This window comes from Carcharhinus amblyrhynchos, chromosome 5, assembly GCF_965287045.1.
Source record: "Carcharhinus amblyrhynchos chromosome 5, sCarAmb.v2.hapA, whole genome shotgun sequence".
NCBI classification, from domain to species: domain Eukaryota; kingdom Metazoa; phylum Chordata; class Chondrichthyes; order Carcharhiniformes; family Carcharhinidae; genus Carcharhinus; species Carcharhinus amblyrhynchos.
The window spans coordinates 31,784,329-31,802,457 of NC_137328.1; the positions used below are offsets into that span (position 1 = coordinate 31,784,329).

Sequence of the window (18,129 nt, forward strand, 5' to 3'; positions counted from 1 at the left end):
GATGTGCCGGCGTTGGACTGGGGTAAACAGTAAAAAGTCTGACAACACCAGGTTTTAGTCCAACCGATTTATTTGATAGTAAATCAAATAAATAGAGAATCCATTCACCTGACGAAGAGGGAAACCTCGAAAGCTTGTGAGTTTACTATCAAATAAATCGGTTGGACTAAAACCTGGTGTTGTCAGACTTTTTACTGAAATAACCTCTGACATAGGAATGCCCCATCTATTCCTGTCATGTTTTTGAAGACCTCTATCAGGTCTCCCCTCAGCCTCCATCTTTCCAGTGAAAACAATCCAGGTTTATTCAACCTCTCCTCATAACCATCACCTTTGAGACCAGGCAGCAACCTAGTGAACCTTCTTTATACTCTCTCCAAAGCTTCCACGTCCTTCGTGTTGTGTGGCAATCAGAACTGCATGCAGTACTCCAAATGGTCTAACCAGGCTTTCGTATAGCTGCAACATGATTTGCCAACTCTTGTACTCAGTACCGCAGCCAATGAAACCAAGCATGCTGTATGCCTTCTTTATCACCTTGGTGACCTGTGTTGCCACTCCTAGGGGACTGTGGACCTGCACCCCTATATCCCTCTCTTTGTCAATGTTCTTAAGAGTTAGTAATCTGCATTGTTTGCTTATTGGTTAAATTGAACAAGGAAATTCCACAAATATATATCCAATGCAACACTAATCTATTTTTCCTAACTAAAAGTGTAAAATGGTTTCTAAGAAATGAGCTCCTGCCTTTATACGATGACTACTATTTACACTTCAGAAATGATTGCTTTAATATATTTGAATACTGAACACCATTGATATTTAGACCTGCATACTTTAAAGCAAGATACTCTTTTAGAAGCCTTCCACTTTTATCTGTCTCTACTTAATTATGACTAATGCAAAAATCAATGCTCTATTTCCTTGCTGGTTTTAAAATTTAAAGAACTTTAAATTCACCCTTAAAACCAACCTGACGGAATAGGTGCAAAGGTAAAGGTTATTTCTGTTTGCAGTGCAGGCAAGTTAATGCAAGGGCTTTGTTTCTGTTTGGTTCTGTGCTTTGTGAAGTTCAGAGTAAATGCTGTTTTTTAGACTGCCACTTGATTTCGATGTTAAACTTGCTGCTCTCAAGGAGGGTGATTCCACTGAATGACTGTCATCCCATTCTCCATTCAAGCTTAACAACTTTAACACCACCTTGTTTAATGTTTTATTAAAATGCAGTTTTTATTTGATACGCAATTCAAATCCCCCGTTGAATGAGCTGATTATGCTTTTTAATGGCAGTGTCTGTCATAAACTTTCTAGTCATGATTTAGTTGGCTAAAGATTTAATGATCTCACACAGACATTGCAATGAGAACTCAGTGTAGGATTTCTTTCTGACTCCTGTGTGCACACTGATTTTGTAATATTGACTTGGAGAATTAATGACGATTCCTGTTGCTGGTAATGAAGGTCAGAAATTACAACATTTCTTGGCTAAGCTGGGCTATTGAACTGGCCCTTGGGGTCAGCACAGCTTACTATTAATAAATTCCTTGCGAGAGATAAACTGGGACTGCAAAGTGCACAGACTCCAAAAGCCTTATCACTGACCTGAGGGAGAAGGGGAGAGACTAAAAGGGAGGGTGACAAGGTGACAAATAGAAAGGAAGTCACACAAACTGAAATGACTTTGAGACAGACATAGAGGGGGAGAGAAACTGGGGTAGAGACCATAGACACAAACAAGGCGATGGAGAAAAAACTGAAGAATGGTTTCTTGTTGCACAAGGATGCCAGAGAGAAACACAAGGGAGTGGATTGAGATATAAATAGGGAGAGACAGGCGCACACAACACAGATGGAGAGAGAGAGAGACTCCAGGTGTACAGTGAGACGGAGTTTGCTACATTCCAGAGCTCCTTTCAGTATATTTTTAAAAGCTGAGTAAACCTCAGGAAAAATGCCCTACGAAAAGATCCTGCTATTTGAAATATTTGGCATTTGTGAAAAAGGCCTTTAGTTTGAGACTTGTTAATTTAAACTGTGAATAAATGTGAGGTTATCCACTTCGGTAGCAATAATAGGAAGGTAGATTATTATTTGAATAGGTGTAAATTGAGTGAGGTGAATACGCAACGAGATCTTGATGCCCTTGTGCATCAATCAGTGAAGGGAAGTGTGCAGTAACAGCAGGCAGTAAAGAAGACACATGAAATGTTGGCACAGAAAGAGAATTTGAGTATAGGGAGAGGGATGTTTTACTGCAGTTGTATAGGGTGTTTGTGAGGCCATATCTGGAGTACCTTGTGCAGTTTTGGTGTCCTTATCCAAGGAAGAATGTCCTTGCTATAGAGGGAGTGCAGCAAAGGTTTACCAGGGCTGATTCCTGGAATTACAGGTCTGTCTGTCACATGAGGAGAGACTAAATCAGTTAAGATTATATTCATTGGCGTTTAGAAGAGTGAGAGGGGATCTCATTGAAACTTATAAAATTCAAACAGAATTAAGCAGGGTAGATTCAGAAATAATGTCCATGATGGTGGGAACTAGGGGCCATAGTTTGAGGATAAGAGGTAAACCTTTTAGGAGAAATTTCTTCACCCAAGGAGTAGTGAATGTGTGGAATTCACTACCACAGAAAGTAATTTGGCCAAAATTTTATGTGATTTCAAGAAGAAATTAGATATAGCTTTTGGGGCTAAAGGAATAAAGGGGGCAAGGCAGTCTCAGGATATTGAATTTGATGATCAGCCATGATCAAAATGAATGGCAGAGCAGACTTGAAGGGCTGAATGGCCTCCTCAAGTTTTTATGATTTCCCCCGAACAAACTGTGCATCTGCTAATATCAGTTCATTTAAAAAATATATACTGAAAATCAGAGTAACTTGTAACTTTGGAGGACATTCAGCCCAGATTGTTGGATTTCAGGTCTCTTCCCTTTACAGAGCTGCTCAGACCATCATCATGCTCTCCTCCAGAATTGATTGAGTTTGCAGTTGTTAGTACGGCCAAATCTGGGCCATGATAGATGTACTTTTTTTTTCTGTAGCTGTATTTTTCGTTGATTAGCATCATCCATATATTTGCTAAGGCTGCTATGCCATGTTCCTCCATTCCATTTATTGCTTTGGTTTTCCTGACTCCATTTCTAATGCATTACTTGCAAGAACTCCTGATCCTTTGATGTTTCTCAACATTTGTTTCATTTCTTTCTATTATTTCCTTAACAATTCTTTGTATACCTTCACCTTAAGATTACTATATTGTAATCTATTGTACCTTTGTTATACTTAGATTTAGCTCCTTTTCTCTTTCCATCCCCTTTACAAGGATGAAATCTTTTTGATATTTGTTTTCCCATACACGCTTACATCAGCTTGAATCCAGCTGTATGTTACACTTTGCACACGTTTCAAATTTCCTGCTGTACTGCTCACTGGTAATCTGGAACCTGACTGGGATGGGACGCATTCTTTGGGAAGTAGGATTTTACCCAGGGTGCCAAGAACAACCAGGTCACTTCTGTATAAAGTGAAATATCTTTGCATTTCTATTAAGTATAAATTAACTAATTTATTATGGTATTACATGATTATAATCTTTCTTTAGGATCAGACAAGGTAGCAGAAAATAAAACCCCCAAATGCTAGAAAAACTCCCCAGGTCTGGCAGCATCTGTGGAGAGAGAAACAGAGTTAGAGTTTCAAGTCGAGTCTGACTTCATCAGAGGATGAGTTTTTCCAGCATTTTCTGCTTTCATTTTAGACTTACAGTATCTGCAGTATTTTGTTTGTACCATAGGTAGCAGAAAATGAGTCTTTTCATTTTGTGCTATACTTGTCCAAAACTTATCACTTGTTGATATCTTATGAAAGGCGTGACATCAGGAATTTGATGTTCGTTGTTAACTTTGTGAACAGAAATTACAATCCATTGAGTGTAATTGTTTTTTTTCTCTTAATCATGGGTATAGCTGGCTACATCAGATTTTATTGCTCATCCCTAATCGCCCTTGAGAAGGTGGTGGTAAGCAGCCTTCATGAATTGCTGCAGTCCATGTGTTGTAGGAACACCAATAGTGCCGTTAAGAAGGGAGTTTCAGGACTTTGACCCAGTAACAGTGAAGGAACTACGATATAGTTCCAAGTCAGGATCGGGAAGGGGAATTTTAAGTTGGTGGTGTTTCCATGCATCTGCTGCCCTTGTCCTTCTAGGTGGTGGAGGTCACATGTTTAGAAAATACTGTCAAAGGAGCCTTGGTAAGGTGCTGTTCCTGCAGTGTATCTTGATGATGGTGCACACTGCTGCTACTGTGTATCAGTATTGGATGGAGTGAATGTCGAAGGTGGTGTAGTCAAGTAGGCAGCTTTGCCATGGATGGTGCCCAGCTCCTGGTGTACTGTTGGAGCTGCATTCATACTGGCAAGTGGAGAGTATTCCATCGCATTCCAGATTTGTGCTTTGTAAATGGTGGATAGGCTTTGGGGAGTCAAGAAATGAGTTCCTGTCTGTGGAAGTACCAGCCTTTGACCTGATTTTGTAGCCACAGTATTTTTATGGCTGATTCAGTTCAATTTCTAATCAATGGTAACTTCCCAGAACATTGTTAGTGGGGGAATTCACTGGTGGTAATGCCATTGAACATCAAGGGATAATGGTTAGATTCTCTCTCATTGGAGAAGATCATTACCTGGCATGTGTCTGGTGTGAATATTAGTTTCCATCTATCAGTTGAAACCTGAATATTGTCCAAGTCTTGCTACAGATGGACACTAACTGCTTTAATATCTCGGGTTGCGAATGGTGTTTCACATTGTGTAGTCAACAGTGAACGTCCCCATTTCTGACCTTTAAAATTAAAGTTTATTTCTTAGTTACTAGGCTTACATTAACACTGCAACAAAGTTACTGTGAAATTCCCCTAGTCGCCACTTTCCGGCATCTAACCAGCACGTCTTTCAGAATGTGGGAGGAAACTGGAACACCTGGAGACAACCCACTCAGACACAGGGAGAACGTGCAAACTCCGCACAGTGACCCAAGCTGGAAATCGAACCAGGATCCTGGCGTTGTGAAGCAGCAGTGCTAACCACTGTGTTACCATGCTGCCGGGAAAGTCGATGATTAAGCAGCTAAGATGATTGGCCCTAGATCCAACCCTGAGGAATTCCTACATTGATGCCCTAGTACTGAAATGATTTGACCTCCAACAACCGCAACCATTTCCCTTTGTGCTAGGAGTGGCTCCAACCACAGGACTTCAATTTTGCTTTTGCTCATTAACGCCACACTGTTTTGAAGTTGAGCACTTTGTCATTCTTGGACCACGGCTCAGACTTGTGTCAGTGAGCAGGTGACTGCCATGTAAGTATTGTTTGATAGCATTGTTGAGATGATTTGATTGAGATGATTGATGGGGTGATAATTGGTTGGGTTGGATTGGATTGGATTTGTCTTGTTTTTGTCTACAGGAAATACCTGGGCATTTTTTCACATTGACAGGTAGATATCACTGTTGTAACTATACTGGAACCATTTGGCTGGGGGTGCGGCTCGTTTTACAGCGCATATCTTTAGTACTATTGCCAGAATGTCATAAGGACCCATAGGCCTTTGCAGTATCCAATATCTACAGCAATTTCTTTATCACGTGGAGTGAGTCAAATTGGCTGAAGAGTCGCAGCTGTGATATTGGAGACCTCAAAAGGAAACAGAAATGGATCATCCAGCTGGCATTTCTGGGTGAAGTTGGTTGCAAATGCCTCAGCCTTGTCTTTTGCACTGACATGTTGGCTCATCCATTCTTGAGGATGGGGATATTTATGAAGCCTCCCCTCCAGTGAATTTAATTGTCCACCACCATCCATGACAGGATGTTGCTGGACTGCAGAGCTTAGAGCTGATTTGTTAGTTGTGAGATTGCTTAGCTCTGTCTGTAACTTGCTAATTGAACTGTTTGGCATACAAGGAGTTCTGTGTTGTGGCTTAACCAGGTTGACACCTCATTTTTAGATATGCCTCATGCTACTCCTAACATGCCTTCATTGAGCCACGTTGGACTCCTGGCTTGATGGTAATGGTGGAGTGGGGGATATGCTGTGCTGTGATGTTGCAGATTGTTGTTGTATACAATTCTGCTGCTGCTGCTGATGAACCAAAGAGCTTCATGGGTGCCCAGTATTGAGCTGCTAGATGTGCTCAAAGTCCATCTCATCTAGCAAGATGGCAGTATCACATTGGTTAGTATTCTCATGTGAAGGCGGGAATCATCTCCATGAGGATTGACTGAGGTGGTCACTCCCATCAGTGTTGTCCTGGACAGATGCGTCTGTCAAAAGTACATTGGTGAGACCAGGTCAAATATGTTTCTCCCGTATGATTCCTTCACCACCTGCTGCAGACTGAATTTAGCAGCTATGTCTTTTAAGACTTGGTCAATTCAATTGGTAATGGTGCTACTGAGCCACCCTTAGTGATGAACGGAAGTCCCCCACCCAGAGTACATTCTATGCCCTTGGTGCTTCTTCCAATTGGTATTCAATTTGGAGGAGAATTGCTTCATTAGCCAAGGTGTGGTTGGTGGTAATCATAGAAGGTTTCCAATGGATGCAATTTGCACATAGCAGGATCCCAGAAACTGGCACTAAATGGACAGAGTGTTTGGCTGTGTTGGTGAACATATGTTGAGCAGGAAACTAGGAGATCTCCCCTGCTCTTCTGTTGGCATTCATTTGAGTGAATTGTTTGCATTCATTTGAGAAAGATAGATGGGTCCCAGTTTAATGTCTTACAACGTTATCTATGTGTGGATCCACAAGAGATGGGTGAGATCATAAATGACTATTTCTCATCAGTATTTACTGTTGAGAAAGGCATGGATGTTAGGGAACTTGGGGAAACAAATAATGATATCTTGTGGAGTATACGTATAACAGAGAAAGAGGTGCTGGAAGTGTTTACTCCAGTCCAACGCTGGCATCTCCACATCAGACCATGGCAGGTAAGGCAAAGGAGAATCCAAAGAGCTTCGACAAATACATAAAGGGCAAAAGAGTAACAAGGGAGAGAGTAAGACCTCTTAAGGATCAACAAGGTCATCTATGTGCAGATCCACAAGAGGTGGTGAGATGCTAAATGAAGATTTCTCATCAGTATTTACTGTTGAGAAAAGCATGGATGTTAGGGAACTTGGGAAAATAAATAATGATGTCTTGAAGAGTATACATATTACAGAGAAGGAGGTGCTGGAAGTCTTAAAGTGCACCAAGGTAGGTAAATCCCCGGGACCTGACGAAGTGTATCCCAGGACATTGTAGGAGACTAGGGAGGAAATTGCAGGTCCCCAAGCAGAGATATTTGAATCATCGACAGCCACGGGTGAGGTGCCTGAAGATTGGAGGATGGCAAATGTTGTGCCTTTGTTTAAAAAGTGCTGCAGGGAAAAGCCTATGAACTACAGGCTGATGAGCCTCACAACTGTAGTGGGTAAGATGTTAGGTATTCAGAGAGACAGGATCTATAGACATTTAGAGAGGCAGGGATTGATTAGGGACAGTCAGCATGGCTTTGTGAGTGGAAAATCATGTCTCACAAATTTGATTGAGTTTTTTGAATGGGTAACAAAGAACAACCCAGCACGGGAAACAGGCCCTTCGGCCCAACGAGCCCGCGCTGCCGCATCCTCCTACACCTATTCTACCCTGCGTGTCGACGAGTGGAACCCCTAACTTAGCCAGATTCAGGGGAGAATAGTGTCAATTTGGTAAACCAATCAGCCTAAGAGCACATCTTTGGGGTGTGGGAGGAAACCGGAGCGCCCGGAGGAAACCCACGCAACCACAGGGAGAATGCGCAAACTCCCACAGACACAGGCCCAAATCCATGTATCTGCACAGCTAGCAGTGCTAGTCACTGAGCTGTTGCGGCGCCCGTCTACCAGTCCAGGATCAAGCACACACACCGGCACGAAGTACTAGGCCACTCCCGGAACCTCCAAGAGCAGCCCACGCACGACCCACCGTGTGCATGCCCCTCGTTTGACAACAAGGTGGACCTCCACCTGCGGAATAAAAAGACAAAAACGTTAACATACAAGTCTGCATTTCCGGTGTCTCCTGAGGCTCTGACCCTATTTAATACCCCCTATTATAACCCTCCATCCTCGTTTCGCTCATGTGTCTATCTAAGTAAACCTTAAACGAGTGCAACGTTCCTGCCTCCACCACCCTACTCGGTAGCGCGTTCCATACCCCCACGACCCTCTGCGTGAAGAACCTTCCTCTCACATCCAAATTATACTTCTCCCCCCTCACCCTTAGATCATGACCTCTGGTAATTGTACCCAGTCTAGGGAGCAGTCTCTCACTATTGACTCTACCTATTCCCTTCAGTATCTTATACACCTCTATCATGTCTCCCCTCAATCTCCGTCTTTCCAAGGAGAAAAGTCCCAGTTTCTCCAACCTTTCCTCGTAACTCAGTCCCTCCATGCCAGGCAACATCCTGGTAAACCTCCTCTGCACCCTCTCCAGAGTCTCCACGTCCTTCCGGTAGTAAGGTGACCAGAACTGGACGCAGTACTCCAAATGCGGTCTAACCAATGTTCTGTACAACTGAAGCATTAGACGGCAGCTCCTATACTCTACCCCTTCCTATAAAGGCTAGCATTCCATAAGTAACCAAGAAGGTAGACGAGAGCAGTGCAGTTGATGTTGCCTATGTGGACTTTAGCAAGGCCTTTGACAAGGTACTGCATGGTAGGTTGTTGCATAAGATTAAATCTCATGGGATCCAGGGTGATGACAGAAGACAGAGGTGGTTGTTTTTCAAACTGGAGGCCTATGACTAGCAATGTGCCTCAGGAATTGGGGGTCCTCTGTTATTTGTCATTTATATTAATGATTTGGATGAGAATTTAGGAGACGTGGTTAGTAAGTTTGTAGGTGACCCCAAGATTGGTGGCGTGGTGTTTAGTGAAGAAGGTTATCAATGGGATCTTGATCAGTTGGGCCAGTGGGCTGATGAATGACAGATGGAGTTTAGTTTAGATAAATGCAAAGTGATCGAACCAGGGTAGGACTTACTCAGTTAATGGTAGGGTGTTGGGGAGTGTTATAGAACAAAGAAATCTAGAGGTACATGTTCATAGCTCCTTAAAAGTGGAGTCACAGATGGACAGGGTGGTGAAGATGGCATTTGACATGCTTGGTTTCATTGGTCACAACATTGAATACAGGAGTTAGGACATCTTGTTGAAGTTGTGCAAGACATTGGTGAGGCCACACTTGGAATACTGTGTACAGTTCTGGTCACCCTATTACAGAAAGGATATTATTAAACTGGAAAGAGAGCGAAAAAGATTTAAGAGCAAAGAAAGAAAAATACAGCACAGAAACAGCCCCTTCGGCCCTAACTGCTGATTATTTAAAGAATTCTCCCTCATGTCATCTGTTCTTTTTTCAATTGCCTTAAATCTATCAATGCTCTCTTTTTATCCACCCTTCATCTGTTGGAAGCTGGTTCTCCTTGTTTACTTTATCAAAACCCTTCATTATTTTAAACATGTCTACCAAATCGCCTCCTGCTGTCTTCTTTAAGAACGACCTCAGCCTGTCCAGTCTAGCCACATAGCTAATTCCCTAGAATTAGTCTAGTAAATCTTTTCTGTATATTCCTCCCTAACGTGTGGAACCCAGACAGGGCAAAGATCTCAAAGAAAGTTATTATTTCATGTGGGTTCCAGGGTCCCAAATCAAATTTCAATGAGGTAATCCTTCCCCAAGGTCAGGAGGCTGAAAACCAATGTCATCTAATTCACTTTTCCAGTAGAGTTAACCCCCACAATAGGTCCGCAGAGATAAATCAGTCATGGAGGCAATGGTACAGAAGTTCCACTATAGATGTGGCCAGCTATTTGACCTGGGAAGAGCTCCTTTTCTGTGTTGCTTCCAGTTAGCTGTTAAAATGGCAGACTGAGTTTTCAGTTTATAGCAAAGCAGTATAACTCATTCCACCAGCTAGTGGATTAAGTCACATGACTCCAGTCACTTTACAGTGGCTCTGACAAAGGGTCCATATTCCCTGCCTTGGGTTCCCAAGTTGGTTAAATGTTCCATCCATTAAGAATTGAAAGGGAACTTGTCCGAGTGTCTAGTTCTTAAAATTTTAGAAAATGTTGAGGATCTGTACATCAACTTATAAAAAAAAGTGAGATCTTAGTCCCTTCATAACTCAAAACTTTGAGTTTCAGCTGCCATGTGCATCATTGTTCTGGTATGTCTTCTTGAAGTCTATTACCATCTTCCGCTCTACTTATTACATTTTCAAGTTTTCTCACATACAAATTTCAAAATTTTACTGTGTGCCTTCAAGTTCAAATCATTAACATATGTCAATTGTACAAGTACTGAAATGGGGAGCACCAACCCCAAACTCCAATTCAACCCAATTTTGTATTCACGCTGTTACTTCCCCTTTTATTCCATGGCTTCTGTTTTGCAAACAACTCTTATTATGTGACCTACACAACATCAGTTACGTTGCCATCATCCACCTTTGTCTCACTTCGTCAAAAATCAAGTTAGTCAAGCACGATTTATCCAAAAGAAATCTATGCTGACCCTCCTTTTAATGATGCATGATTATTAAAGTGGCTGTTAACTTTATATTGTCTCTGAGAAATTCCTCAGTGTTATACAACCTGGCCTACAATTGCAGGAATTTCCTTCTGCCATTCTTTTGAGCAAAGGTGCAATGTTTGCATCTGTTAGTCCTCGGACACCACCTTCGTAAATAAGGAGAATGGGATGTTTGTGGTCAGCATGCCTAGAATTTCTATCCTTATTTCCCTCATGGAGCCTTGGATGTAACCAATCAGACCATGCCACTTCCAAGGACTGGCAGCCTTTCTAGGAGCTCCTCTGTTACCCAGGGCACAGGCGAGTAATGACGCGAAGGGTTGGGCTCCTCCATAGCGAATCCCCTGGTTGCTGTTGGGTGAATACCAGTGGGTACTAATTGCCCACTTAAGAGCCTTAGTTGATTGTGTGCCCAGGAGGCTGTCTATGAGCATTCTTGCCCTGGTCTTGGTTGAAGCAAAGCAGGAAGGTGTCAAATTCCCCAACTGCTGATTGATTAAATATCCTCCTCACCACCAAATTCTGTCATAATGTGTGTGAAATTTTTGGTTTAGACTAAGAATTTGAAAACAATTGATCATCTAAACAAATCTATTTTTGCAATTATGGAGCCTTTAATTGAAGTGGTGACAAATGTAAGATGAACGTTACTTCAGTAACTGTTGCAATCTCTTATAAAATTATTATCCTTGTGTTAATTTCCTTTCATTGTCTGACCTCTCCCCATTTCTGTAATTTCCTTCAGCCATATGATCCTCCAAAATCCCTCTGCTCCTTCAATTCTGCCTCTTGCGTATGTCTGATTTGATTTGCCTTGCTGTGCTGGTGCAGGGCCTTCAACTGCCTTGGCCTTGAGCTCTGAAATTCCCATCCTGAAACTTTTCACCTCTTTACATAGAAGTTGTATATTGCTTCTTAGTTTTTGGTCATCTATTCTGATATCTCTTTGTAGCTCAGTATAAAACTTTGATAACATTTCTGTGAAACATTTTGGAATTTTTTAAAATGCACTGTTGGTCTCTTCTGGTTGTGAAGAGGTTGATTTTTAAAATACAGTGCGGACACAATTGGGTTCAGCAAAGTTAGTCAGATCAATCAATTTGATTTGAACCATGATGTGGAGATGCCAACATTGGACTGGAGTGGGCACAGGTAAGAAGTCTCACAACACCAGGTTAAAGTCCAATGGCTTTATTTGGAATCACGAGTTTTTGCAGTGCTTCTCCTTCAGTAGGTGAGTCACCTGCTGAAGGAGCAGTGCTCTGAAAGCTTGTGATTCCAAATGAATCTGTTGGACTTTAACTGGTGTTGTGAGAATTCTTACCGTAATCTGATTTCAAACAAAGTGCTGCTTTGGCCAGACTCAAGAGGCTTGTGCAAAAGCAAAATAGTATAGACTCCTAAAATTTTAAATAAAAACAAGAAAATTCTCAGCAGGTCTGTCAGCATTTGTAAAGGGAGAAACAAGTTATCTATTCAGACCCCATTACTTTTCATCAGGACTAAGCAAAGTTAGAATTGTGACATTTAATTTTTAACTTTTCCCACTTATGATGAAAGATCTCTGTCCTGAAACATTAATTCTTTCTCTTTCTAATGGCCTGAATCGTGCATTCAAGGTCATAACTCATTTTTCTGACCCTGATCAGTATAAAAAAATACATTTCCTCCAATTTTGTTGGCAATTTTACGATGGAGAGTGCGGCAGAACTCAGGAAGTCTCAAAGGAAGCTGTGGAGAGAATTCATGCAGTAGCCATAACCCCTCTTCATGGCACTGGCTACCATATTCTAATAGGTGAAGAGTTTCAATGTCCCACAACTTCTTTGAAAAGCTACAGAGAGAAGGTATGGTGGCGGTTGGGGAAGAGTTGAAAGTAAGGTGTAGGGAGAGTGACTCAGTTGGTGGGTTAGGTCAGAGGGGTGCCATGGACTAATCAGGTGGAATAAGAGAGGGGTTAGTCGGATGTTGGGTGCACTAGGTCAGATTGCGAGGTGAAGTTGGGTGATGGGGTCTAGTCAGGTCAGGGTGAGTTGGGGTTGGTGAGGTGGGTGAGTGGGAGTCTGGGTGGGGGGAGATCAGTCTGAATAATAGGGAGGTCCGTTCTACAGTTAGACTAGGTTTTAATCCTTTCCTAGCTAACTAAGTAGTAAGTTGACACTCTCCGACTTTAGCTCGAGTTGGAGACTTTTTCCAAGAGTCCCAGGTAGCAGAGGAATTGCCCATCAGAAGTTCAAACCTGGGTAATTCCTGCTAAGTCATTGCATCAGATGTTCCAAGTAGTCCCTTAGTCCAAGTTCAGACATGCTCCTCAAGATGCACTATTTGGAGACTGGACAATCTGGATCACTAAGTCTCTCTCTTCACTGATGCTGACAGACGTGCTGAGTATTTCCAACATTTTCAGAAAGCTAGGAAGTAGGAGGGTAGATTGGAGTTATTTAAAGTTAAGTAAAATGATCATTGATTTGGGTGAATGTTCATGCTTTGTAATATTACACAAAGCCAACTTATAATAATTGAATTACATGAATACGAAGTTAATTTTGTGTGAAATAAAGCTGCTTTACATTTGTCTCATGAATTTTTTTTTCAGCAATTGAAGAAGCATGCACAAGAGGTGTAAATATAAATTTCAGATCTCAAAGGGGTATAGCATATCCAAGGGATGAAATATTATAAGTGTTAGATACTGAGCAATGCAGGCATGCCAAATATATAAGATGGAGGAATTACTCACATAGTTGACATTAGGCATATCTATGGCAAGTCTGCAAACTTCCAACAGTCAGACGAAGTCAATTATATTGCTTCAGATACTTTCATGAAATTAAATTTTAGTCTCTTTCTTGCATTTTCCTCCATTTAAAAAAAACGATACTGGTGAAAGTCAATCCTTTACATGTCTGCCTGTGTATAATTACTCGTATACTTTGACACAGATCCCAGCAACATGATTTCTTGTGGAGATGATCTCCTGTGTTATGAGTGTGAAGCTCAGTTTGGAATTCTTGGCCGGATCTCCCAATAATAATGTTGTACTTGATCCTACTTGTAAATGTTTTTATGCTTCCTGATTTGTGTGTGTGTGAATGAGTGCAAACTACATCCCAACTCCAAAATAGAGCATGCAATGAAAAGGATTAACTGCATTTATGTGTTAAACATTTTATAAATACAACTTGTTCTAAAATATCCCGGATGGTTTAGATTGCTGTATTTTTTCAGTGAGACATGAGACAAATTAAACTTTAATAAGTGGCAAATGTCAAAATGCAATGTTTAGATTTTGTAATCTGAATTGTCACAGCAGTTACTGGTTTATAATGAATCAATAGCCATTAATCTGCAGAAAAAAAATAATTGCCTGTGGGGAGGTGTTGCTTCTCAAATTCTTTCATTGGATTTGGGTGTTCCTCCTTCCAACAGTACAGCCTTTGTCTACATGGGTGGAATCTCATCAATCAATGTAATGCAGTTTTGAAAATGGGATGGTTGGAAATTTCTGAAAAATGCAAACCTACTTCAGCCTGACTGTCAGCTGTCCTCACTGTTAACAAACCATGCTGGCTGTGCAGGAAACAGCCTGCAGTACTGCTTCTCCCCAGGGGATTTAGCCTGTAGTGCATCAGTGGTGTTACACATCTAAGTTTTTTTTCTCATTGAGCCCATTTGTTACTATATTCTCTTACTGCGAAATATAGCAATTCAACTGTGTCGGCCCTGGCTCAGTTGATTGCACCCTTGCCTCAGAGTCTTATGGTTCTAAAAACTTGAGCACAAATATCAGGGTTGGTATTCCATCACAGTATTTAGGATGCGCTCAGTGCTTTCTGAATCACTGTTTTCTCTTTTTCCAATGGACGTTGGTCAAAATAAAATCTGTCATTTGTATGCCTACTTTTGAAAAAAATTAAACAACTTGGATAATGCTAAAATAGGCAGTCCAGGCACAGCGCTTTGGTCTATATGGTAGGGGGAGGGTGGCACCAGCTAATACTGGGAAATATTGTGCTCATCTTGCCTTTGTCACCATCTCCTGCTAGCTTCCGAAATCCAGCCAGAAATGTTCATTTGTTTCTACTCTAGCAACATGAACTAACCTAATTTAAATGAATTAAACAATGCAACTGAGGATCTCACAGATAAAGGACACAAAATTCTTTAGATTTGTTCACTTTGACACACATTCATTTTTTTAAACAATAATTCACCTTAAACCACGTATACTGTGGGGGCTCTGGTTTTCTCCCACAGTCCAAAGACATGCTGCTTGCGTTGATTGGCTGTGGTAAATTGTCCTGAGTGTCAGGAGAATTAGCAGGGTAAATACATGGTTACAGGGATAGGACCAGAGTGGGATTGTTGTCAGTGTAGACTCGATGGGCTGAATGGCCTTCTTCTGTACTGTAGGAATTCTATGATTCTATCAGGAAATGTGAATTTAAATCACAGGACACCAATACAAAAACAGCATGGTAACGTTGAATATGATGTGGAGATGCCGCCGTTGGATTGAGGTAAACACAGTAAGCAGTCTCACACCACCAAGTTAAAGTCCAACAGGTTTATTTGGTAGCAAAAGCCACTAGCTTTTGGAGCGCTGCTCCTTCATCAGGTAAGCGAGAGTTCTGTTCACAAACAGGGCATATAAAGGTACAAACTCATCTTGTAAAATAATGGTTGGAATGCGAGTCTTTAAAGAATCCCTCTCTCCACTCACATTATCTGTACCTTTAAGACTTGATTAAATGTAAAGACTTCTTACAATGTTGAACATCACAGAACCTCAGGTTACAGTTGAAGTTTTGCATCCAGTTTGGATGTTTTTGGTTACAGATGTGTCCTAGTATTTCTTGTTAAACTGTGTTTTATATAATTTCAGATTCAATGGGGAGCATGTTCTCTGGTGCTAACAGGAAATGTCATCATCTTTGCAACTATTCTGGGATTTTTTGTGGTTTTTGGCACTAATGATGATTTCAGCTGGCAGCAGTGGTGAGAGTACACTTATGAACAGATACAGGAGGGACAGTCCGCACTCTAGAAAACCTCACCGAGAAACAAATTGCAATAATATCAACTGCTGTCCCTCCCAACACCAGATGTGGCTGAGTCATTACTTTTTGCACTGACATTCTTGTCAGTCTGCACAAGTGTGCATTTGTAAGAGACTGCCATCCCTTTTATCTACACATCAAGACAAAGTTTGATTTCACAATTCCTATTGTTGCAACATTGGTAACTATTTCAAAGGAATAGGCTAAAGTATTGCAACTTTGTATGAAAGAGTACTAATAAGAATCAACTGTTTTGATTTATTTTGTTGTTAGCTTTGACATGAAGCTTTTAATTTATTCTCTTTTTAAATCAAAGTATTTGCCTTTTGTCTGTGTACAGAAAATGGCACTTGTATGTACAGTAAGATTTTAGTGCTTTATTGTAAAGTTTGGTGCAAGATTGCATGCTGTATTATAATTGAGGTTTACTGTGTTAGTTTTTATGTTCAAGATCAGTGTCAAGTTAGAAAGTGAACCTTGTCCATTGCAGTTTCTTTGCAATTGGTGTATAGTTTATTTTTGTCTTACTGCTGTTTTCAGAAAAGCAAATGTCAATCAGTGTCTAAAAAGCTGCAGATAAATACTTCCAAAGATTTCACTCTGTTTATTGATGTTTGTGTGACTTGTGTTCAATTCATCTTGAATTTCTTGCATTTTTAACGTGATGAAATTATTTCAGTACTTTAGTAAAATTTTAGCATGAATGTCGAGGACACAAGTCCATTTCCTTGTGTCTCTAACTCAACTTTGAAGGCAAACTTAAAGTTTATTTCTCCAATATAGCCCTGCAGGTCAATTTCCTTAGTTGCCTAATTATCTCATCAAAACTACTTTCTCTCATACTCTAACTTTATTTCAAGAATTGTGTGTGTTTTGAATGTTCCTCCTGTCTCTCTCTTCTCAACTGATTAGCAGGTTATATCCAAGAATTTCTTCCTTGGGTTTTTTTTAGATCATAGAATCCCTACAGTGCAGGAGGAGGCCACTCGGCCCATCGAGCCTGCACTTTATCCTACTAATCTCCCTAACACTAAGAAGCAATTTAGCATGGCCAATCAACCTAACCCGCACATTTTTGGACTGTGGGAGGAAATCCATCAGAGGAAACTCACACAGACATGGGGAGAATATGCAAACTCCACATAGACAGTCACCGAAGCCAGGAATCGAATCCGGGTTCCTGGTGCTGAGAGGCAGCAGTGCTAACCACTATGCCATCGTGTTGCCCCTGTTCCATATTGATATATCATTGCTCCCTAATCCTATTCCCTGGCTTACTTTTTGGTTTCGGTTTCCACGTTAATACACTCCCTCGAATGATCTTTTGGGCTAATGCGGAAGTAAAATTCTGTGCAACTGCTATTCTGAATTATAAAGCAGAAAATGCTAGAAATACTTGAGTCTGACAAACAGTTACCAAAAATGATGAGTTGGGCAGAATTTTAACTAGCAAGTTGGAGATGGGTGTGGCTGGGGGATTTGATCCTCCAAAAACTAATGACATGTTGCAAACTTAACATAATCCAGGACACTTTTGGTTTTTACCAGCCTGAATTCAGAAGCATACCGGAAACCCCTGTGGCCTGTCACTTCTGCAATTTAAGTATGTTCAGAGCCAATGAATTCTGAATTTAATCGAGGTAGTATTGGTTTCCCAAGTTGCATGATAAGGATCAAGGTGCATGCATAGTGGGGATTTATTCTTCGGTGAAATGAGCAAACCCAAAACCCTAAAAAGAGTAAAACTTACACAGGTACAGTAAGAATCCACTGATGACCATGAAACCATTGTCAATTGTCAGAAAAACCCATCTGGTTCACTAATGTACTTTAGGGAAGGAAATCTGCTGTCCTTACCCAGTCTGGCCTACATGTGACTCCAGTGCCACAGCAGTGTGGTTGGCTCTCAACTTTCCTCCAAGAGCAACTAGAGATGGATAATAAATGCTGGCCAACTCGTGACACTTATGTCCCATGAATGAATAAAAAATACTTGGCAACTTTATGGAAGATTTATGCAGTAACCTTCTGGTAAGAATGTACTTTCATTGCTTTACAGCTGATTGCTAACCTTTTAGAAGTCATTTCACCTATCTTTGTCTTTACTTGCCTTTCTCGGAATTTCCCTAATTTCGGCCTTCGCTGCAGCATGGATGTAGCATTTAAGAGGATAAGAAATTGGTGCTCTGGTAGGCTATTTTGAACCCATTCTGCCTTTCAACATGATGACTGATCTATCAATTCTAACTTCCTGCAGTATTCCTAAATCCCTTTTGACCTATGCCTTGAATACTCTTAAACGATTAAGCATCCAGATGCTCTGGGATGAAGAATTCTAAAGATTCATAACTCATTGAGTGAAGAAATTTCTTTTTATCTTGGTCCTATAATTCTAAAAGTAATTCCTACGCTCACGTTGGCAGATGAATTAAATTTTTA

General features: G+C 41.0%; 1 protein-coding gene across 1 annotated transcript in view; it reads left to right on the forward strand.

Moving 5' to 3' along the window:
• LOC145342938 (leptin receptor overlapping transcript-like 1) overlaps positions 1 to 16,288 on the forward strand; it is a 33,442-nt gene extending 17,154 nt beyond the window's left edge. Inside the window, exon 4 of the mRNA XM_080188574.1 lies at positions 15,516 to 16,288. Within this exon, the coding sequence (XP_080044700.1) occupies positions 15,516 to 15,632 (117 nt within the window). The 3' untranslated portion in view covers positions 15,633 to 16,288. The remainder of the gene's footprint in view (positions 1 to 15,515) is intronic.
• Positions 16,289 to 18,129: the final 1,841 nt, after the last annotated feature.